Source organism: Anser brachyrhynchus, assembly GCF_964034855.1.
Source record: "Anser brachyrhynchus genome assembly, chromosome: 1".
Taxonomy (NCBI): domain Eukaryota; kingdom Metazoa; phylum Chordata; class Aves; order Anseriformes; family Anatidae; genus Anser; species Anser brachyrhynchus.
Genome location: NC_137694.1, coordinates 39,215,198 through 39,239,383, shown reverse-complemented (window position 1 = coordinate 39,239,383; position 24,186 = coordinate 39,215,198). Strand labels below are relative to the sequence as shown.

Sequence of the window (24,186 nt, the reverse complement as noted above, 5' to 3'; positions counted from 1 at the left end):
TCTGATGACCTCTACAGGAAAATAATCTTATTTCAAAGTAGTTCTGTGAAAATATACGGTGATCAACTAAAGCACACAGTCAGCTGACCAGCTGATGCTTTTTGTATGTCCAAAGAAGAACGTGCCTGGCTATCTTAAATCATCTAGATACTTCATCCTGTAGAAGGTTGGTAGATACTTTAGAAAATTTAGACACCTTTTTTTTTTTTTTTTATACTGTGTGAAAATGAAATTCTGTGGGTAATTCAGAAATGGAATCTACTCTGCATCCTGCATTGAGACAACAAGAATGTCTTTGTAGTTGGAAAATGTGAACTGCAATTGCAGTACAAGGCACTAATGATAATCAATTGACTGAACAACAAAATGGCAGGGGGATTTCAGTAGAGGTAGATGTAAAGTCACATCTCTGGGGAAAAAGCAATTCCCACTTGACATGACAAACTTCTGAGTATCCATAAACATGCTATGAATTGGTCTTGAAGTTGTAATAAGTGTGAAAATCATAGCTTAGTGTTTACTAAGGGTTAAAAATTTAAACAAGACAAATTTTGGGTGGTTAGCTGGAAAGTGAATAAAAAACATCCATAACTCCTCTCTACAAGTCTGGGGTGTGTGAACACTTTCAGTATTCTGTGCAGGTCTGATTCCTCCCTGACTTGTCTCAAATCCGTGGTCAAAGAACTGGAAAGATGTTCAGTACAGAGTGACAAGGATGACCAGATGCAGGGATAGCTCCCACATAAGAAACAATTTAACATTAATGACTAACGGAGATATGATAGAAGTCTATAAAATCTGGGGTACAACAACTGTTTACACCTTAGTCCTACATCTATCAGCATCTATTACCATCAAGAGTGATTGTAAGTTCCAAGTACATTAGAGGAGGTAGTTCACCACACTATGCAGAGTTAGCTGATCAGCAGATATTCTGCCATAGAAAATAATGGGTGTTACGTTGGCTCAGAAAGCAATTGTACAAACTCACAAAGAAAATCCTTTAAGAGCTATTGAGTTCAAAGAAGCTGTTCAGTGAGTCCCTGAGTCCCAAGCTTTGGCAGATGGGACAGTTTACCAAGGGAGTATTATATTCTTCTTCTGACCTTTTAGTTTTCCTTTGGCATCTGCTGTTGAAGGCTGGATACTGGGCTAGGTCAGCTTTTAGCATGATGCGGTACAACTGTCCTTATGTTATAGAGCAGAAGCACATCAAAATAATTTCATTCATACCATGAAGCAGCCAATCCTCACTCCTGGTCTAGGAAATTTGGCAGGAGTTCTGTTAAAACTGAAGCTTGTGGACTGAGTCAGAACGGCACAGTCAAGAACAATAAATATGGAGACCAGCCTGAAGCACAGAATATAATTAAGCATCCTCTAGTACACTTTGTTTCATAAGTTAATAATATTTTCCATATTGCTTAAAAAGAAAAAAATTACAGCAAACGAAAAAAAAAACAACACGAGTTTCGTTTGGGATTCTTTCTTTTCACCTGTAAAGAATCTTAACTAGAAACCATGGGAAAGACCAGTGCTCAAGGGACCATATTCTTGACCCAGAAAGTATTGCAGGGCAAGGAGTGTCTTCTCAGATGGTGAACCAGTTTATAACACTGCAAAGAAGCCACCAGTGTCATGAAATTACTGGAATGAAATCAGTCACTTTTGATGTTTAATTGAGAGTACAATTCTCTTGAAAAGGAACTCAAAGAGAGTTAAAAGGAAAAGTTGGTTCAGCATGTTATTGAGTGACATTAACAGGTAATTAATAGGTAATTTTATATACTATTGTTAATGTAGGCTTACAAGTTGATTTATCAAGTATACTCACAGAGACTGCAGGCTGCGTAAGTTCTGGAGTGCTTCAGTAGGAACCTGGCGTAGTTGGTTATTCTGCAGCATCCTACATTTTGAGCAGCGCAAAAAAAACCAGAATCAACACAGTAAAGTTATTCTTTTTCTATTGCAAATTTTCTTCTAAGCTTACCTCCTTTGTACTGGTTTTACCTGAAGATTAAAAGCAAGGAACAATTTACACAAATGCTCCATTCGCCTGGCCTTTTCAAAATTCTAGTTCTCTTCAAACCAAATACCTGTAGCATAATAGCCTTGTTAAGAGCTACCCATCAGCTTTAAGTGGGATTTTCAGAGCAGGTGAGGAAGTTAATAGATCAAATCTATTTGCTTTTGATAGGGTTTTTTAGGTCTGAGCTCCTAATTGCCTCCAGTGATTCTGGAATTGTCATTGGGGGTTGGACCCGATGATGTCCCTTCCAACCCCTACAATTCTGTGATTCTGTGATCCTCATGTATTGATTTCTTTTTTCTTCTGCAATACTTCAGTGTTTTATTCTGATAAAGCTCTGCAGGACTGAGTCTTGAAATTCTGACTCGGGAAGATGCTACTATGGCCATCAGGATTTTTAAATGTATGAGGAGTTCATGATTTGGTTCGAAAAAATTTAACTCTGTAAGAACTGATAAACCTTTCCCAATTAAATTAATTTTCTCAAAAGAAAGGTTGCTTGCAATGACCTGACGGACCTCTTTTCTGAAGCTGTCATCTTTTAGCATGCAAAGACAGAAAAATAATTTTTCATTCCAGCAGAAACTTTCCTTCACTTTGAGCGTGGTTCCATTCACACTGCCTAATAACCTTGTTTGGACCAACTCCCATATATGTAAAAGGACTGTATTTGGGCGACTCTGATGTAGTGCATGTCTTCAAAATGAGGCATATTGGGACATTGTATATGAAATCATTTTTGGCAGGCTTAAAGCTCCTTGCGCCAACAAGAGCTACAGCTGGCCAACTTTAGAGTAGATGGGAGTGGGAAGCCCTTCATACTTCTTTCCCACTTACGTATCTTTGCAGTAGGGCTCTGTATATTTTTATAGCAGCATCTGGCTTAGTTTGACACTGTCTAGGAGGTTGGCATTCTTGCTAATAAAACAATTTCTATGAACTTTACTTTAAGCAAAGATCACCTCTAGTAGCTATATAGTGAGATTTGGTCTGCTAATAATTTTTTATCAACTGTATATATTGTCTTATTACTCCAAGTAATATAGGGTCTAGTCATTTTTAATAGTTTATCTTAGAGTAATTAGATTGCAAAGAACAAGGTACAAAATAAGAACTGGATTTTAAATTGCATTGTGTTCTACAATAATGACTTCCCCCACCCCAGCTCTCAAGAAAAGGAAAAGGCAATTTACCCCTACTTTTGTGTGATCATGAAAAGTCCAAAGGTATTTAGACCTGAACTCAGAAATTTTGAGACAATTAAAGAAACTATTAACTGAACCAATTTTTACCTTTGATATTGTACAGAGACATCTACTTGATGAGCAAGTTGTTTTTAGAATGCCATTAATGTTTTCCAACCTTTGTGTTTAGGATATTTTCTATATGAAAAAACAAAGATTTAATGATGTTCATATGTATCTTCACTTCAGCTGAATTGTTCAAAATGAGCTGATCAAAATATGTAATTTACTTGATCAAAACTTCACTGGTTAATTAGTTCCCTGGAGCATTTAGGAAATCAGAAATATATCAAACAACACACAGTTTACTTACAGCACTTTAAGACTGAAAAGGCCAGCAAATGCTCCCTTAGGAATGTATGTCAAGCCATTTCCTGCAAGACGTCTGCAAAGTTTGAAAAAGAAAAAGAAAAAAGAGTGAATACTTCTACTCTTCATGTGGAATTAATTTGGTTGTTAAAAAGTGCAACACAGCTATGTTTGAACGACTGATGCCAGAGGCAGTAGTTTAAGAGCCTTGTTTTGTCATTAATACACTTTTAAAAGCAAAAAATCAAGAGGAGTCCTTAACTGTACAGTTGATTTACTGACAGCTGGACTGCAGAAACAAAATGCAAGTTCATTATAAATCAAGCTTATGGTTTAAAATGCATATCTAACTCTTCGTAGTGTTCTTTTTAAGCATTAGAGCCTCAGTAACAAAAATACAGGTACACTGACAGCAATAGCATCATTAGACTTACAGGCATGCACTCTTGGAATTGTGCATGTACAGTATTTGTGCACATCTAACCCAGCTGTGCATTTAACAGATGTACACATAATATCAAAATAAATTCATGTACTAGTGATTACAGTTCATTTTACAATAACAACACGTAAAACTTCTGTATTGGTGCAATCACAGTATTCCCTGTGAACAGACTTGTGATAGTTTGTCTTAAAGTGTATTTGCTTAAACTTGTAGGGCTTTTTTCCCTATTTCTTTTGCATCCTCCATCTCAGAATGTCAGAAAATACTTTACAGACCGAGGTAAGTACAACAAATACCTCTGTAAAGCACATTACCCTGACAAAAAAAAAAAGAAAAAGCAAAAAAATAAAGCAAAAAAAAAAGCAAAAAAAAGGCAAAAAAAAGCAATGTGTAAGATTTGTGCCTATGGAAGAGATTCCGTATTCCGTATTTGATGTGAAACAATGCCATTGGTATGTTACCCATCAGTGGAACTCCAGAGCATCTTGTATTTAGCCTCCTGACATTCCAGTCCAGCAGGAATGTGCTATGATACCTGTTCCACAGCTGGAAAACTGACTGGCTGAGGTCAGATTCCCAGTCAAGTTCCCCCAAGTGTGTGTCAGTAGAGCCATACTGTCTGCTCTTAGGTGGCCACAATTGTGGGTTGGTATGATCTGACCCTCATATTTGCACACCAACTTAAACCAAGTGGAATTAGTTGAAATTTCACATCAGCTATATTGCACATCGAAATTGCAGACAGTTACCACAGGCCAGATGATGGGATGGCTGAGCTGACATGTGATTTTGCATCTGGCCCTTTAGGAAAGACCAGACAAAATGCCTTAGGTATTGAGCTGCCAGAGAGGAACCTACAACATCGAAGTTGGCATCAGAGTTGCTAATCCTGTTTGTGGAAAGAGCCAGGTGCTTACAACTGCAATCCCAAAGATGGAGCACCAACTGGTTCCTAAAATTTGTCTTCCTTTGGAGCTTATTTGGCCCAAGTTAACTACAGGGTCCTGGGCACACCTCCCTAGATATCCTTATCATATAAAAAAAAAAAATTGGCCACAGAGAAAAAAAATGTGATTCCAGATGCTAACTCCAAACACTTTTCAGGCATCTTCGATCTGTGAAAAAGGACCTTCCTTGTACACACACACACCTGTTGGGTGATAGACCTGTGGCTCTTCCTATGTGTGCTAGGCTAGGCATGCCAGATCAGTTCCCTGAAAATAAACGCCATTTGCAGATCACAGACTAGCAGAGGCTAGGGACCTCTCTAATGCTGATCTCAGTTATGATATGGAGTTTTGGAAAGACTATAGACTACTTAACCCCCTCAACAACCTTCTGCGCTGTTATTTTACTGATAGGACTGGGTATGAGTCTGGACATGAATCAGAAAGTGCGGAGCTTGCAAAACTTTACTGGAAAAAAAAAAAGTAGGTACAGGTACTGAGGTTTACACGGACAGACAAACGTGCCTGCTTTGTGTGTCATATGGAAAACTCGATAAAGAGCAGAGAATTAAACCCATATATCTCCAAAGATTCAAGCTGGTGCTCTGTCAGGCCACCATCCTTTCCTAAGAATGGCCATGTTGCAGTGAATTTCATAGTTGTTGCGATGCAAACTGCCACACACACGTTCACACTGCCACTTGGAACTGGACTGTTCTTTATTAAAAGAGCTAGCTAAGAAAATCAGACCCTTTAAGAGCTCCTAGAGAAGGACGCTGGTGTGGTAAGCATGCTCCTTCCTGCTCCAAATGCAGGACTGTGGCAATGCAATTGGGACACTGCCCAACTTTAAAGTTTTATTTCACTGTGTACTACTTCTCCCAGCTTAAGAGCATCATTGTGTCTTTCTGTGGTAAGCCTTAATATTTGGCATTTATTTATTTTTTTTTGAAAATGGACTGTTGTAATTTTTAAAATGGTTTTATGGTACCTGTGATGCATATCTCATATAGTCAGAAAGAAATACATATGCACAGAGACATACTTATACATGCACATGCTACGTGTCTCACTGACATTCAGCATGGTTTCAATGAGACTGTACTGCGCTGGGTTGCATTTAAGCTAGTCTCTGATGGCCAGAATTTTTTCATTTAACTTTTTTTTCCTGTTTCCTTTTGTGGTCAGGTTTTGTATCAAAAAAAACCCTGTCCTTGGGAGAAGATTTGCCAAAGTAAACTGTTGTCATTCTGATTGTAAGGTCCGTTTGGATTATCTGGCCACCCACAATGTACCACCCGAAGAGCACGACTTCTGCATGGCCCCATTTCCAACACCTTTCGGAGGAATATCTGAAGCTGACAGACAGGTATAAGCGAGGGATGCTGAACCATGTTCCTGAGATGTTTTGAATGATAGTTTCCTGCATTGTTAAATTGAGATGTAATTTTTCCTTCCTTCCTTTTTTTTTTTTTTGTGTGTGCCTTTTTTTTTTCAGATTCCTAATCTTGTTTCGTATTCTGCTTCTTTTCCTTTTAGATCACGACTTCTCGACTATTAAATGTCTCGTACAGACACTTCAGACAGAGGAAACCACATGGTTTTGTATTCAGAGCTGCTGCATTTACTCTTGAGTTTTTCAAACCTCTGGTCATTCTTGTAGTTCTGCTTTGATTATTTTTCAGTTTGAAAAGAGCTCTCACTGATTTTGTAGACAGTGATTACTATAATTTATGTGATACTTCTCTGCTTATGCAGCAGAGGATCATGTTCATCATGTATAGGCCATCCCCTTCCAGTAAAGGACTAAATCAAATGTATCGCAAATGACAAAATACATGTGTGTTTGTGCCGTTCTCTTACCAGGCAAACTGACAGCGTCAGGAAAGGTAGACTTCTGGCAACATTTATTTTCTACATAATGATGTTGTCTGACCTGCAGTTACCAAAGTAAATTCTTTCTCACAACACCCTTTACATGACTTTCCATGGAAACAAAGTCAGGCAAACCACCTATCCACTCCCAGGATGCTCCATGAGACCACTTCTGAACACTGGCACAACAGCAGTATCTTCCTTTCCCAGTTCTTTGGAATTCCCCAGCATTGTGTGATTTGGAAAAAATAAGCAATAATGATTCATTGGGCTCATTATCTAATTCTTTCAATATTCTTGGATGAAAGTTAGCACACCAGATCTTTAAGACATACTGCAAAGCTCATTCAGTCTGGCTTATTTGTTCCCAACGTTTTTAATGCCTTCCTTGTGGCTTTTTTCTTGCTATTACTATGTTTATTTTCTCAGTCTTGGCATAGGGGAAAATGAATCCCCTTGTTGACACTACAGGTATCTATCAAGCATCTGTCAGAGTTTACTCTTCTCCATTTCAGGGATTTTGTTTTCCATTACACTAAACTATTTGAGGGAAGCTGCCCAGTACTTTTACTGAACTTTGGATGGACTTTGGGTACTGATTTCAGTCTGGATGGATATTGCTTTCCCTGAACAGATGAGGATGGACATCCCGTCTGTCTCTACAGATCAGCATTTAGTTATGATTTCTGAGAGCAGGAACGAGCTAGCTTGTTCGTAGCACTTACATAACCAAATGGCTGGCTTCCACTATTTGAAGTACTTTGAATTTCAATTTAAAAAAATAATCACTGTTATTTCCAGCATTTCTGAGATTTATTACTTTGGAAGTATCACATTAAATAAATGCAGGCTCAAAGGCATCACATCTCTGTAATGAAAAGGTAATCAATAGTACACAGTATTACTGGCTTTGGATCACATTTTTAAAGCTGCAATAGTTTAGAACTAGATTTTACTTACGCTGCTTCATTTCTCTTGCAAATTAATGGAGGCTAGAAAACTTAAGGGCATGTGTCACCATATGCTTCCCTTGGTACCTGCTACTTGACACTCTTGAAGACAAGATACTGGGCTACTTTTGGCTTAAGCACAGTGTAAGTGTTTATGCTACTGCATATTTCTTTCTGAAAGATGTAAAATAAATGAGCTGACAGAAAAGCATGTTGCCTCTATCCTCTCAAATGGTAGCAACTTATAAAATATGTTTCAGTGCTGTTCAGCCCAGCTGGCAATCTCTGCTCAATGTTGGAATGGTTGCAGTGCTACAGGTCAGGTTCGTGTCCTGTTCTCAGATCTAAGAAAAGGCAGGTCTGGTGTCTCCTCTGAGTATTCCTCATCTGTTTATCCCTTTTATTTTGTATTCTGACTTCTCCTGCAGTACCACAATTCGTAGAAATGGTGGTCCCCACATCAGGAGAACATTCCTAAAGACAACGCAACTAATGAGGCACCCACGGAAAGTTTTGAAAATGATCTGAACCTTTTTGTTTTCCATCTACTGTTGCTCACGTCTGAAAAGAACAGCTTCGTTACTCAGAAAGAAGCAAATAAACAGTTGTGACTGAACACAGTCAACTATTTTCATTTCTAGTACAAGATTTTTTTTCACCAACTCAAAACTGCGTTGTGTGTGTGTTTTCTGCATCAAAACAAGTGCTGCCTGGTGCCAAGCCTCTTCTCATTACCTGCTGGGATGTAACATGGACTTCAAACACTAAAAAGTCTTCTCTCTACAGCTAATGAGCTGTGGCACTTAACAAAAAAGCACCTTTTCCCTACCTACTAGAAACTGTTGCAAACCTAACCTAGCTACTCCTCACTGTCTACAGCAGATAGTGACAGTAGGATATGGGTAGTGGCTGCTTTTCTTCTTTTTTTAAGATCTAGTCCAAAAAATGCTGAACAAACATATATAGTGTATTTCAAAATCTGGTAGTATCAAAATCATAGGAAAGATATGAAAGGAAGATAATCATCTCCTTTTGAAACAGCATTCATTTATATTAATTTACACCCATGCTGTGTTCTAACAAGACTAGCACAATGGAATTTTCTTGAAGAAGTGACTGATCAAACCCTGCAAGGTGTAGAAATGTAGAAGAGATGGTACTCTGCATCTTGGTATGGCTCAACGTATGGCAGGGATAAGCATTACAAGAAGAGTTAAGCTGCACTGTTAAGACATGAGAATCCAGTGAATTCTTTTTTAATTCTCCTTCTGAACAGACACAGTTAAGTAGGACCTCATTACAATCAAACTTAAAATAAATATATTGGACTCATTATGATGCTGGTAATCTACCGTAGCAATACCAGATTATGGTCCTAGGCTGGTGCCAATGCATGTCCTTTAATAAAGATTGGATTACATATCATAGACTAAAGACCCTTAATCACTACTGCTGCATTATATTTAATCACTCCTCATGCCATTTGCTCATATGTATTTCAATATTCTATACATAATGTACCTATGAGTGCAACTCAAAATCATCTCTCACTGTGCAAAGATATTGAGGGATATCAACAAAAATAATTCCCCGCTATCTGGCATTTATCTCCCTTTGACTATGCATTTTACTTCTGATCATTACTTTGTTGATTGTATTTGAGGAATGAGAACAAAGAGTGCATGTACCAAGACAATGACATTATGAATTTGGTCATATAAAAATACATATATGTAAATGTAAGTTTAAAAATGGGTAGGTTACCATCAATAATATTATAACTCAGTTTTGCATTTACCTGTTTACTCTGAAAACATGTTCCATTCCTTATTTGCTACATTATATTCTGCAGCTAACAGAAAATTGAAAGGAATTATAGAGACAAACCTAGAGAAGAAAGAAAATAGGTGAAAAAAATCTTTGTTCTTATGAATAGAAATTGGAAGTACAGAAAGCCTGAGACAGTGAAAAGTCCTTACAGCTGGGTCACTACTGCTGCTCTGTGGTACTAATGTTGCTGAATTTGGTGCTAAAACGTTAGTGTTGCACATAGAGAATTTCCTTAACATTTATGAAATTGTGTATTGTCTCTTTTATACCTGGGGTACAGATAAGAAATCCTCTTTTGTAATTCAAAACTTCTTTCCTTAAAACCTGATCCCTCCTCTCCAACTGCCATAATTGTTCTGAGTAACCGATGAAGATATGTGGTGAAATCTTAGTCCCATTGATGTCTGTGAAAAAATTTATGTTGACATAAGTAGAAACAGGGCTCATTTCTGCATCGTGTCTCAGTATTGTATCTGCCAGATTCACCTCTTCTCCTACAAGTCGCACTAGCACTAGTACCAAAACTACTATCCACATTTGCAATAAAGGAAACTGCAGTTTCTGGAGATACAATGTGGAAGCATAACACAAAAATGCACATTTCATTTTTTTTTTTCTTAAAAACCTTGTTCTGGATATATATAAAATGTAGCCATTATTTAGGGAAGAATTACTCATCTTGAATCTTTTGCTTCGATTTTCTTTACTGTCAAACTTAACCAAAGACTTGTACACAACACGTACACTATACCTACATATAGTCTAATTATAAAAATATATACGGAATATATCACATATATTTCTATGATTATAGCTTTCGTCAGTTTACATACACATCATTAAATAGATAACACTAAATGTTCTTGCTTATCACATTGAAATAGCTCTGATAATACGGACACATATCCAGAAGTCAACTAAAAAGCGAGATTAGAGTTCAATTTTATATTTATTAATGATTATTCTTGGGCAATAGAAATGTATGAATTGATGGGTGATTAATTACTGTGCTAATTATTAATTAATTAATGTATGATATCAGTGTATATCTTTCAAAATGTTTTTGAAGAATTAGTTTGTTAGATGAGGAATTTAAATGTTACTCTGTTTTAATTATCTTTTTATATTTCAATCTGTCATGTTAATTAAAACTGTAATCATTACAGTAATATAAAAAGAAATGTGGGTCAAATGATATATTAAAAAATCCGATGCTCAGAGAGATCAAAGAAAAAATATATAAAGATACTCTCCTTTCTTTAAAAAAGGGGAGGGGAGTGTGCAAGTCATAATTGTGCTGTACATTATGCTTATTGCTACTTACAGTTTAGTAGGAAATTCAAATATAACACAGTTTGCTCTTGCTTTAGGGCCTAATTGCCTTTTAAAATGCATGTGCCAAATTCTCAGAGGGTGTAAACTGGAGCAATTCCAACTGACCTCAAGCAGTTGGAATGAAATCAGTGTGTATTTGATCTTGAACTGGCTTTGATAAAAGAGATCTTAGATTTTTGTCAGTTAAGGATGTGGTCTAAAATGTACTATTTTTTTCTCCACTTATAAAAGGGAGAGCCTCTTTCTGCACCTGGCATGATCCAACAGTGTGTTCCAACAACTGCTAAGGACAACTGATCTCTCCTTTCTTGAAGGTGTCCAAGGCCAGCGCTGAGAACAAACCGCTTTGCTCTCAGTGCAGCAGCAGCCAGCTCCCTTCCAGAGGGCTCTAACAGCGAGTGGCCTTTTGCTACACAGGCGGCTGGGTACCTGCCCTCTGACTTACAGCACGGCGAGTTGTTAGGAGATACTCCAACATCAGCCAGGAAATCCCACGTTGATTTCCAGGAGTGGATTCCAAAGATACCAGCAATAAAAGAGAGAACTTTACCGCCACATTTGAAGAATGCTGTCACCAAATCACTAGTCCCAGAATAATCTTCAATTTGTTATAATACTTTAAATGTTACAGCAAGATGGAGCAACCAATGGTAGGTCAGATACATTACATTTCCTAGTCTGGGTCTTTCAAGCAATTAAGTAATACCAAAGAACTACTGGAGAAATTACTGCTAGCCCTGTTTGGAAATTAAAAACAAAAAAAAACAAAACCAAACCTACCAACAACTTAGAGATAAGAACTGTGCTTGTTAACTTATTAGATAGAGATGTAATATAGGGTGAATTCAATATCTGTAATCCTAAGCAAGTGGAAAAATGAACAGTATAGGTATCAGCATCAATCACTGCTCTGAAATCAAGCAGTCTACAAACAGGTTGAATTTCCACTGACAAAAGATTATTTCTGCATACTTGCTACTGCAGTACATGCACAACATGTAAGACTTAAATTAAAATCCTGCCTCAGGATCTACAGATACATGGCACATTTAATAAAGCATAGTTTCACTTAAGTTAATTAAGTATAATTTCACTATCTGTATCGATCGTGAAACACGAAAAGCTCTTCCTGTGACTTTATTTGATAGTGTAAACTAGTTCCTAATGAATATTGCTGGATAATAAATCACAAGTTCCAGAAAGCACTTACAAGTTACAAGCTGAAAATATACTTAATGTGCATTCAGTAAGAGCAATGCAGCATTATTGACAAGGCTTCTTGAATACTGACATAGAGCGTTCATTGTTCTTACCTGCATGTGTATCCTACTATTTTCACTTTTCTTTTACCTTGCTCTCCTCATCCTCTCCCCTTCTGCCCCTTTACACTCCAGATGCAGAGCAGTGTCAAGGTTGCTCCCTGCAACTTGCATTAACACTGCAAGAGTAATTGTTTGTCAGCACACTGTTCTACAAGCAGTGCAAGCTGCTCTCATTTAGTAAGGCATTTGCCACATTGTCTTCTTTTTGTTACTCATCTTGTCATTACAGATAACACAGAAATAGGGCAGCTTGGAGAGGGGGACACAGCCACATGGGAAAGCTCTTTGTTGTTCCTCAGCTTGGTGGCATCAAAGGCATCAAAGGGACCGCAACAGAGGCGGTGGCAGCTCCAGAACCATCGGGGCCCTTTTTGGTGAATGCAAAGCTGTCATTTTGTGCAGCACGAATCTTCCCTGCTTGGCTTTGTTCTTTTCTAGCAAATCAAACTAACCGCGTATGTAAAAACCAGGGGAGAAAACTACTGTAGTTGCTTCCAATTGATTAATTGCATAAATACCTTCTCACTGTTTTTACTGGTGTATGGTTAATTTCAAAAGGACTGGTGCACTTCAGGGCTTTCAGTGCCTCCCTGTCCGTCTCAAAGCAAAGCTGTGGAGCCCCGGCCCTGAATTATCACCAAAGTCTGTCCTACAGCACAGGAATTTACGATGTGCCCCTGGCTGCTTGCCTGGCTGGTGACAGATATGGCTCACCGATAAACACTGAGTATTGAACACAGCGGCGTATTCTGAACAGATCACCTCTGCATGTGATATGTGGGTATGAAGGGAAGAAATCAAATTCACAACTTATGTGCCAGCTATATGTAGCACCCGAATTACCTCGGGGATTGTAAGTCTTTTAGCAGCGACAGTTCTGGAGAAATTCACTGATGGAGATGGCACAAGCCGATTTCCACCAGGAACAGCTCCTGTAAAAACTTCTGTGCAAAACCCAAAAAACTGATGTTTAAATGACATCAGAAGGACACGTGTGGGGACGGTTTGAGGCACTAGGTGACACCCTATTTTTACTTCTGCTGTGCATGTCCATTGCAGGTATTTTTACTTTTTTGCCTTGGAGGTTTCTAAGTCTATGCAGATTATTCTTTGGGAAAGACTTTGGTATCTGAGCATCCTGTCCAAAGTATGTTCAAGTAAATTAGCATTCCCCCCAATTTCTCCAAAAAGTTTTGGACTATGGCTGCAGCACTCTTATATTTACTACCAAGTTCCATAATAGTAAGAAGAGAAGAATGATTTTTCAGTGCTAGCCATAATGAGCCTGTATCAGCACAAAAATAGATGGTACACGACCCCAGAAGCTAATGGTCTCAGTTCAAAGACACAAATGATTAGAGAGCTCAATCCCACCACTCCAAGTCAGTGGGGAAAAGAACACCTAATTCCCACTAGCAGCTTTGAAAACCTTTTTGTAGGAAAAGAGAGCAAACAGACAGAGAAGCAAAAGGAAAATAATAAATAAGAACAGTTTTTAATGAACTATGCCTGGTTATTTAGGACATCATTTTCATATATGCAGTGGTTGCTTGACCACAACATGGAGGGATTTCCACACAAATGATGGTGAGGTTCGCAAAATATGTCTGTTTTGCGTTGTATCTGTAATTCTGCACTTCAGTATGGCAATAAAATCCACTTTTAAAGGCACTTCTGCTTGATTAACTGATGTAATAATATCATGGGCAATGTGAAAAACTGTGGACGCGTATGTAAATCCCTCCAAATGTTTTCTTTTTTTTAAAGAAGTAATGTGTGTAGGTAAACTTTACTGTATCTATATGTAGGTTACAATTAACTTAAGGTGATTTTCTCACTTGATTTTGTTAAACAGTCTTACTCTGTAGGTAAAATAAACCTAATAACAATCCTATTTTTTGTTCCTTTTTTGCTAAAACATTTAGTTTGTTGAAAAACAGCAAAGACCTAAGAATCACTTGGAGTTTTGCTCATCTGTGGAGTGTTCCTGTGTTTAAAATTGAAATAAAAGCCTCGTATATGTGAGTGCGTGTGCATATATTTATATTATTATATAGGAATACATGTATTTATATATATATGAAGATAATTCTAGTTGGAGATATTTGTAGTTAAGTCTGATTCAAATAGTTGTAAATGATTATTGGCTTTCTTCCTCACTCTTCACAGAGATATTAATTTATAAAATAAAACAGTTTCAGGCACTGCTTTGAAGTGTTAGTAATCCCAAAATGATATGTCTACATTCAGAGGGAGTTGCCTGTTAAACTCTTAAGAGCCCTAGCCTAGGTAATTCTTTACACTTTCTAAAAAGCTTTTTTTTTAATGCAGTACTCTAACTTACTGCTCTATTAATACAGGCATACTAAACACATTGTAGAATGACATATATCTAGAAAAACACACAGGATCGAGTCTTGGGCTCAGTCATTCTGATAAATATCTGCTGTTATTTTGAATTTATAATGAAGAATTTTACTTAATGGTGTTGTACAAGTCCATGCAAAGCAACTTGCTGATAATCAAGAAGCTGAAGCATATTTTTTTTCTTGGTGGGAGTTCTATCATATGCATTTTAAGAAAAAATGATGGTCCTGAAAGGCCTGAAAGGTCTATCATTTTCACAAACTGAAGATCTTGCTCAAAACTAAACTTTTTAGGGGCTGGAACAGTTCAGTTTTCAAAGTAACACAACATTTTCCAAGATTTTAGGAGGAAGAGGCACCTCAAAAATACAGCATAGTTTCAATATGTATGTGATCAATAAATACCAGGCATGATCATCAAGATTGCAAGAATGCTGCTTGTAGAGGTGTCTAACTTTGGCTGGAAGAGTGGATCAGAGTCAGCCTAGACGGTCAGAATTAGCTCAACAGACCTCACTTATACACCCTGCTTTGGAGTCAAAACAATTAATAAAATCTCAGCTCTTTTTGGTTAATGACCTGTAAGCATTGCCAAACCTCACATCCAGGACGTAACATCTACGCTAAATCTCAGCGGATCGATTGTTAGCCTTTATCAGATTTTTGAACTAGGCTTATAATAAAGGGATTACTAACACATTTTTCAACATTAAAAAGCCCTAGAAAATGTGTTTTTAAGCCCCTGCTATTTTCATATTTCAAAGAGTGGGTGGCCATTTCTGAGATGCATTTTAACCTCATGGAGACATCGCTTTGGTCTAAAGGTCTTGTAAAATTTTATTTTACAATGTCTGTATTACAGGCCAAGTTAGGTTTTAAAGTTGTCCCATTTATTTAGCTGAGTAACATTAACAAGACAGAATTTCCAGGTAAGCTGGGAACAGAAATCATGTAGTAATGCCTGGACGAGCAAAATAATTTTAATACATACAGTCACTGCTCAAAAACAAGTATTAAAGGAGCATGGGAACTACAGCAGCTGTTACTCCCTACTTCAAAACTGAATATCCAATTCCCTTTCTATTGTCTATACTTTTTTCTGAGTAATACTAGACTGAATTGTATTATGTGGCTCTGAACACCGCAGACGCTCTCAGCACATTGGGTTTGAATTTGCCTTAAGAACCGGTAATCAGTTACCTCACATCTTCAAAGGCTTCACCTTTCTATGCTTATTTGGAAAGTGAATACGAACAGGAAGGCTGTCACAAAACAGCATCAGAATGATTAGCTTGTGCAAAACAAACGGAGGAGCTGACAGTCGGCATGTACGGCAAAACATAGCAATGAAATTCCCGGTACTATCAGTGGTGAAACAATGAAAATACAGAATTTGGAAGAGATGGTTGTAGGGATAGTTGTTTAATATTTAAGGTGGAAAATGTAGACCCAGCACAATTCCAGAGTTATTGACCAGAAAGATGAAATAGACTGTTGAACAGTCTCTCAAACAGTGATTTAAGTCTTGCTATTTGGATCATCATCAGGAAATACACAAAGGACAAGACAGAATTAAAAGAAATAATGCTTTGTAAATGCGAATGCTGCCATTAATAAATATAAGACATTCAAAAATATGAAAGGTGAAAAAGGAAAAGAAAACAGAAAAGAAAAACCTGCTTGCAAATAAGGTGTTGTTCAAACTTGGTATCACCAAAAAGGTTTTAATTTCTTTTTTTCTCACAGATGCTGGTTGGAAAGACCAGGTGGAAAAATTCAAATGACTGTTAGCAAGGACACCAAAAGTCACCAGTGCAATAGCCACCTAAAGGACATTTAAATTGCAGAGGACCATGCACTTTTCATAACTTAAAACAGACTCTGTCTTTGCAAGAATGGCAGAATCATGACTTTGCATATCTTATGTGGGGTTTATGGTGTGCTAGCAGCTAAACTTGCTAAGAGAAAACAAGGCTTTCACTTTTTAAAGCTTATAAAGCACGTTTCATAATAGGCTAGATGCTTACACAGTTCCTTTAATCAACTTGTAGAGGTACTCATGCAAATGCAGGTGCTAGTTTTTTTCCCACAAGAGCTGTGGTGCATCATTTACAGAGTCTCAACCACTCCTCAGGAACCTAAATTTTCTTTTAAGCTTGGGTCATTGTAACTAGGGTCACTGCTAAATCCAGGTCTCATGAAAGCACAATACTTTTCACTTTTGGTTAGTCACCATCACTTCAAAACAGCATTCCTCTTTTGATGTTGTGCTTGATCAGCTAGTTTTTGCAGCACAGTTTTTCCCCTCAGTGAACGTAGTAGATAGCGTAACTAAGCTTTTTGAAGGATTCTGCATTTTACAGTCAGCCTTCAGGGATGCTAAATTTAAGAGTAAGGAAACAGTAATTAAAAGCGATTAGGACAAGAAGCATTGATACTATGAAATGTGGACTCAATTGTCCTTGACACAGGCAGAATGAGGCAGCAGGTTTTGGTTTTGATTATTGCTTTACTTGCGATTTTAATAAACATGAGCCAGTATTCAAACTTTTAATATCCTGCTGCTTAGCTATTTCCAAAAAGCAATCCAGCTCTTTTAAGCAGTCCTTGTTTAAAAATTTTAATTTGTTTGGCTCTGTCCTGCCTAGAGAAGTTGTAGCCTCTCGGTAACTCTTTTATAAGTTCATTTCCAGAATCACAAGCAATAGTTTTTTTCAACTAAGTGTTTCCGCATGTGCCAAAAGTGTCAGGCTGACAGCTTTCCTGCACCGTTTTATCTGGTTCCCACAGTAAGTATGAGAGACAAACACAGGAATGTGTCTAGTGCTGACTATGCCCATCAAGGATACAATGATACTTACAGCTCTTCCAGGAAGCGGAGATTGTGCACGGGGTTTGAGGGCAGCTTAGTAATGTTGTTCATACTGAGATCACTGTAGGGGAAAACAGACAGAGACTTAGTATGGCATGCCACAACTGTGGTATCCAGCTGTTCATTCCACACATTTTTAAGTACTACGTTAACAAAAATTAGTTCCTCTGCCAGGATTGATGAATCATTATCTAGTTAGCACTTTAAACATTCTACTTTTCTATGAAAATAGCTTTGTCAAACCAACACAGGCTACAGCATGTTTCTTGTTTCCAAAGACTTTGGAATGTTTTATCATGCTCTATAAATCAAGCTGGAATATTAAACAGCCCTGTTAGCCTACATAATTTTAATAAACCGCTGTACTGTACTAAAATTTATTTGGAGCAGTAAAAGAAAACTACTACGGTTTTCGTTGTTGTTATAGCATTGTAGCGCACTGTTGGTATACTAAAGTAGACAAGCAAAAGTGTACAGATACAAACTATGTGCATAATTCTTTACATTTAATGAATATGGAAAAATTTTGCTTTTGCTGTACAACCTACTGGTTCTATTGGTTTTCCTTGTGTTACTTTAGGTACCTTAGGTGTCCCCAAAACCCAACTCACTTGAGCCAAAGAAAGGACATATTTTCAAATAATAAACATCCCCTTTCTAGAGTGCTCTTTTTTTGCAGGTTCTCAAATTGCATTAAATAAGTGAAATGAACCATAAAACAAGGGTGTAATGTGATCCTGCTCTGTAGCACACTTCCTGGTGGGGTTCCACAGTAGTTCCTGGCACAGGAAACAACCAGCCATAGCAGCTCTGTCAGAGCTCATTCAGGCTATGTCTTAGACTAAATTTAATATAATACCTTTTTATTCCTAAGGTGTTTCTTCATTGTTTTCCATTGTCTTCCCCAAGCCCCATACTATCATTACAATTGATTTGCATTAAGAATAAAAACTGTAAACAGGCTGCATAACAAAATTCTACCTGGAAGATACGACTTACACAACTATGTCAAAATTATTGTAGACGCTGTTAAAAATATTAGAGAACTTCATGTTTTATGCAAATGTTATGTGATCATTTAAAACAATCTATTCAAATATATGTATTTGTAGCAGCACTTATAGATTCTAGCTACTTTGGGTAGTAGCTGGATAACTTTATTTTTTCCAGCTGTTGAGAGCTCACAAGGTAAAGAAGTTATCTATACTTTGGTGGGTAGGGGTCCTATTCCTATTCCATCCAGTTCTTATTACTCACAGTCTGTTTCACATTACAGAATATATGTTTTTAGTCAGCATTGTTAATTCTGATGTTTGATCTTTTGCTGGATTTTAAAACGTGCAATTTAAAAACATACTTCACGTAGAGATTTTGAAATAAAGGAAATGTGTTAATACTTCACGGCAATTATCAAATCACTATTGGGTAAGATCTTTGCATCCACTTCAAAATCATGGTATAATTTCAGAACTGTGAACTTATTAAATTCATTCTTTACTGTAATACTTTATCACCTAATTCTTTCATACAGCTTAGCAGGTTATTACCTTTTCACTTTGATAAAGGCTCAAAGGATTTATTCTGGCAAAGGAACAAATACATGGATTTACTTGGCAAGAGAAAAACTCACCCAGGTAGTGAATCATATACTACTGAATATGAAGATAAAAATGATATTTTAACATCATTTTGACTGTGAAATTTTCAACATATATCTTAATGGGTTTTTGTAAACACATTAAATCACATTTTAGGCTTAAAAAGCCATAGTTGGTTGAAGGTGGGAGTGATTCTTCTTCAGATAGACACGTATTTAGGGCACTCTATAAAAACAGCATTAATCAGTGCTCTGGCTGACCAGGAGAAACTGAAGCCTATTTTTATAGTATATTAATTTCCAGTAGTAGTAGACAGGACTTGTTTGTTATCCACAGAACCCCATGTCTCCCAGCTCCTGACACATATCTGATGATACCCGTCATAAGCGATCTACAGACCAGGTTCTCTCTATTATCTTAAGATGATCAGAAGAAGAGAAGGCCACTTTGATTACATGCTTTGATGCACAATGAGAAAATCAACATTAAATGTTTGTCTTAAAAACATCTTTAGAACTCAGAGGTGGATTTACCAACAGTGAATTCCAGTGTCTTAGTCTCCTTTTCAGATTCCATTTACATGGTGAAGTATGTGTTCTTCATCATATGATGGAGGACAACCTTTTCTTTTTCCCAGTCTACGCTGCAGTAGTTGCTAGCTCTTTTTAAACCTACTAGTTAAATAATCCCATTTTGCTAAATAGGTTCCTTTTTTTTTTTTTTTCCCAAATTATTATTTTCTTGAAACATAAAATACAAAGATATTCTTGTGGAACAGGACAACTATATGTTACCTATACATACTGTTTTTATTTTTAACAAATTTCTCGTAAACAGAAATTATTTCCAGATTTGTTCAGTAACATCTTTCCAAACTAGTTTTTAACACAGTGGTAACTAATATACTGACTATTGTAGTCTATGTTGGCAATGTGTTGTTGTGGTTTAAGAATCTAAGGAAGACTGCTGTAGGGAGAAGTAATATCTTTTAATTAGGCTAACAGATACATCTGGAAAAACTGAGAAACTTTCAGACACAAAAATCAAAAAGCTCTCCTTTTCCCAGCTGTACCAGTTGGCTGATTAGATAACTCTTTCTTCCTAAAAACCTTACATTGCTTGCACTGGCAAAGCAGTTCGTCTGCACTTACAGTTCTTAGTTTCAGAGTACTCTTGTGGGTCAGAATCACCATGGATGCATTTCATCCAATTTTTGTTCACAGAAGGAACTGAGGGACTTAGGAGAGAAGTCTCATGACCCAGAGCTACTTCTGGAGTGATGTACAGAGAAGCAAGACAAACAAAAAGAGCTGATGCAATGCAGTCAGTCACTGGATCTCATGTGAGCAATGCTGCAAAGTTTGGGCTGCTGAGCAGAAATTCTTCATAGTTCTCCAGAGACAAATAAAGGAGGCTCTCAGCAAACTTGCCAGCCTTTTTACCATATTGCCAAGAAGACATAGCTAGGATGAGATTTATGTCCATTAGCTAGATCAAGCACAGCTAACAGCCAGAAAGAGCAAGCTGGTAAATTGTAGGCTTACATATTATTACTACGAAAAACTGTAACAATTGTGATTGATATGTCTTACGTCCTGCACCTGCAATGGTGTATTTCCAAAAAGTGCATCAAACAGGTCTTCTGATTTCTCCTTTCAGTGCTAGCCTGTCAAAATCAGTCATTTGCTTGCAGTAAAAAAGAGAAGGGGATGAAAGGTGGCTTGCACATCAGGATTTGTAGTGTAATGTTGAAAAAATATTAAAATCAAGGTCTTCAACTATCCCCAGAGGAACTACTCGGTTTTTATATCAGATCCATTCTCCAGTTTTCCTTGTGTGTGTGTGCATGTGTACTCAGCAAAATCAAAACCGCTGAAACTGCAATTGTTTCTTGTCCAACTCGGTGGAGTCTTACAGGCTACAGTGATGAAAAGCTTACAATTATTAGAATACCGAAAAATCTTTAATAAGTTGAAGTAACACAACTTTTCCTATATTCCACCACTAAAGCACCCACAAATCCCACTTATGTCAGTAGGACCTGCATCATTAAGAGTACATTCTGAGTCTTAAAATGCCCCTATTGTAAACAGCAATAACATCAGATCATCACGTATGAAAATTAACCTCCCCACGAGCTTAAGAACTGTGCTGGAAAGGTGATAGGTTATTTTGAACAGTCAAATGAACACATCATCTCTTCTCCAAGCAGCATTCCTGCAGCCTATTTCCAACTGCCGACCATAAAATCAACATACCAGCAAATGATACTTTTATCTTGTCAGAAGATAAAAAGATTTGCTTCAATGACTGCACTGGCAACATGGCTCACTATAATGGTATCTTAATTATACTCTGTGCCAATCAATCACCAAGCTGTGTCTCTGGTGACTTGAGAAAGGAATCCTACTTGTGATGAAATCGTAAAGTACTTCTATGGCAAATTATCTTTTGAAGGAAGGAGAATATTGCAAACTACACCATACAACTATTCATTTGTTTTTCTTGGTGACTATATAGAAAAATTCTGAGCATTTGCAAAACAGAATCCAGAAAGGTAAATACAACAGGTCTTCCTTTCCCACTTCCACTTTTGTTATCCGTGCATATACATGCTGAAAAAAATATCTAGTTACCGTCTTAAAGGTAAGTAGTTCACCATAAGTTCCCAAAAGCCAGTAAAATAAGTTAAATGAACGAGTTCTTAACATATAATGGACGAGTCTGGAGGCCAAGTTACTAACCTGTTATTAGCTGTTATTACAAGAGATGTTTCAGTGACTATTCATCTTGGAATCTGTTTTCCACATTGTTCTTATGTCCTTTAAAGGAGAACAAAATCTGTCTTGGCATATATACAACGCTTCTACAGTTCATCTATTACTAGGTTATACTTCTATAATACTAAATATTACAAACGTTTCTACCATCACAGGGCTAATACAATAATCCAGTATTAATTAACAGTTGGAACCTAATTTTTAGAAAATGATCGTACCTCACTATTAGGATTGTTAGTTATGCTTTCTCTAGGCCTGCCTTGTCCCAACAAGATGTGTTAATAATTATTTTTATGGCAGCCTTTGAAAGATAAAGCACTAATATTAAAACACTGGCAACAGACTGAATGCACGATGTTCCTACAAGCTGGGAACAGCTCCTACACTAAGGCCATTTCCTTAATCCATTTACAACAAAACTGGACATTATCTTACATACAATATAATGAAAAGGGGTGAGAATTGCTACTGCTGTTCCCTTGCTATCTTTCTAACACAGCACTCTCACTCTTACTGTTGGCAGGACACTCTACTAGCTCCCCTGGTTGATGGAGGAATGTGCTAGCTATTAAGCGCCTGCCATCTACTACTGCAATTGCTTCACTATGGATATTAAAAATAACTTCATCTGCTACAGCGACTTAAAGGAGATAAATCTATTTGCCAACACTGTAGTAGTCGTTCCTATTTCTTACAAATAAATTCCTATAGCACGTCTTCATTCAAGGGTCTCTATAAATAAATAGAAGAATAATTACCATTGTTTTACAGAAGGGAAACTAAGACAACTAATGGTGAAGAGACATGCTCACAGTCCATCAGCAGGTTATATATATGCCATGGAGGAACACTGATGGCTTGTCCAGTGCCCTCTCCATTAGATCACAGTCTGTCCTGCAGCATTCACACTGCTGTCTTCCCAATGGTGGTGCATAAGCTGTCAACAGCCTCACAAAACAGCTACACCCAACTAGGAGCATGTTTTTATTCCAACAGTCCTCGATTATATTATCTTTCAAAATCGATATACAAATTGGTAGGCACATGCTTCCATGTTTAATACAGCCATGCGGAGAAGCACAGGGCAGAGCAAGAAGCATTGGAAGCACTTCCTGACAATTAACTCACAGCACTTCTTCTCACAGCTAGCTGCAAGCTGCATCTGTGGTTCTTTGAAGGACTCCATGGTAAAACTACGATTAAGATGTGAATTTGCACTAAGTGATTTGCATTTCAAGCAGTACATCTTTTTATTTGGAAAAATCTTCCGGAAAAATTAGTGGTAGATATGCAGGAAGAAGCAGTAAAGAGGGAGAGCTATTACAGGCATCCCGTGTAGCAGGCAACCACCCCATCAATGTATTCACAGTCGACAACAAATGACAATAATGTGCGTATTTTGTATGCACATTAATCATGACCAATGCTAAAGTTAAATATTTAAAATGTCATTATCCCACGAAGTATGACTCATAACTGCAACTTATCAGCAACTGATCCCATTCTATACATTAATATGGAGATGATGCAAAGCTAAAACAAGGTTGCTTGTTACTCAGTTTCTACAGAAAATTTTTGTTACTTCACTTTGAAGTTTGCTCTTTCCAGAGACTCAACACTTTTGTATTAAAACACACCGTGGAAAAAGCAAATGAGGTTGTGTGGCCACAGAAGAACAGACCCTGTAGTGTAAGTATGTGTGTCTGCCCCTCTCCAAGAGCTTTATGCTAGTTTCGGGCTAGTAGCGCTACTCCCCCCCTTGTACTTCCCTTCCCTTCCTTCCACACACCAGTGGTGAGACTTGCAGCACTGCATTTGGCTTACAGAAGATATAAGCTCTGCAACTGTAAATAGCTATCTACTGGAAGGATCTGCTGCCTCAAACTTAAGTGATCCAGCCAGGTCTGGAGGGCTCCATCTACACTTCTCTGCTGTTGCCTATTGGCATGGAACCCGTTGGGCGAGCACTAAATAATGGATCCGGGCAAACCACGCCGCTAGGCCATGGCTGGATTCATCACAATCTAACAAAATGCTGGGGTCAAAATTTGAACTTCCTCATACCTGTCACTGGGTTGCTCGAATGTCTCGGACAGCAAAATCTGGTTTATTATGGAAGTAGCTCTGTATCACAGTCATTTTAAACAGAACGCATTATTCCTGAACATGGTAGGCAGTTCTGTCATATAAACAGCCATCAAAGGCTTGCTTAGATCTAGACTGCAGAACATTTGTAAAGCAAACAGTACGTGCATGATTAATCTTTTCAGGAAACAATTTTGCC

The 24,186-nt window shown here is 37.5% G+C and overlaps 1 protein-coding gene across 5 annotated transcripts in view; it reads right to left on the bottom strand.

Moving 5' to 3' along the window:
- LGR5 (leucine rich repeat containing G protein-coupled receptor 5) overlaps positions 1 to 24,186 on the bottom strand; it is a 91,821-nt gene that overhangs the window by 37,532 nt on the left and 30,103 nt on the right. For 3 of the 5 annotated variants that reach the window (XM_080577707.1, XM_080577708.1, XM_080577709.1), the window contains exons 2-4: positions 17,514 to 17,585; positions 3,587 to 3,658; positions 1,835 to 1,906 (exon numbers count right to left, since the gene is read on the bottom strand). In XM_080577707.1, coding sequence (XP_080433833.1) covers positions 1,835 to 1,906; positions 3,587 to 3,658; positions 17,514 to 17,585 — 216 coding nt within the window. The other 2 variants (XM_080577711.1, XM_080577710.1) reach the window with 2 other exon arrangements.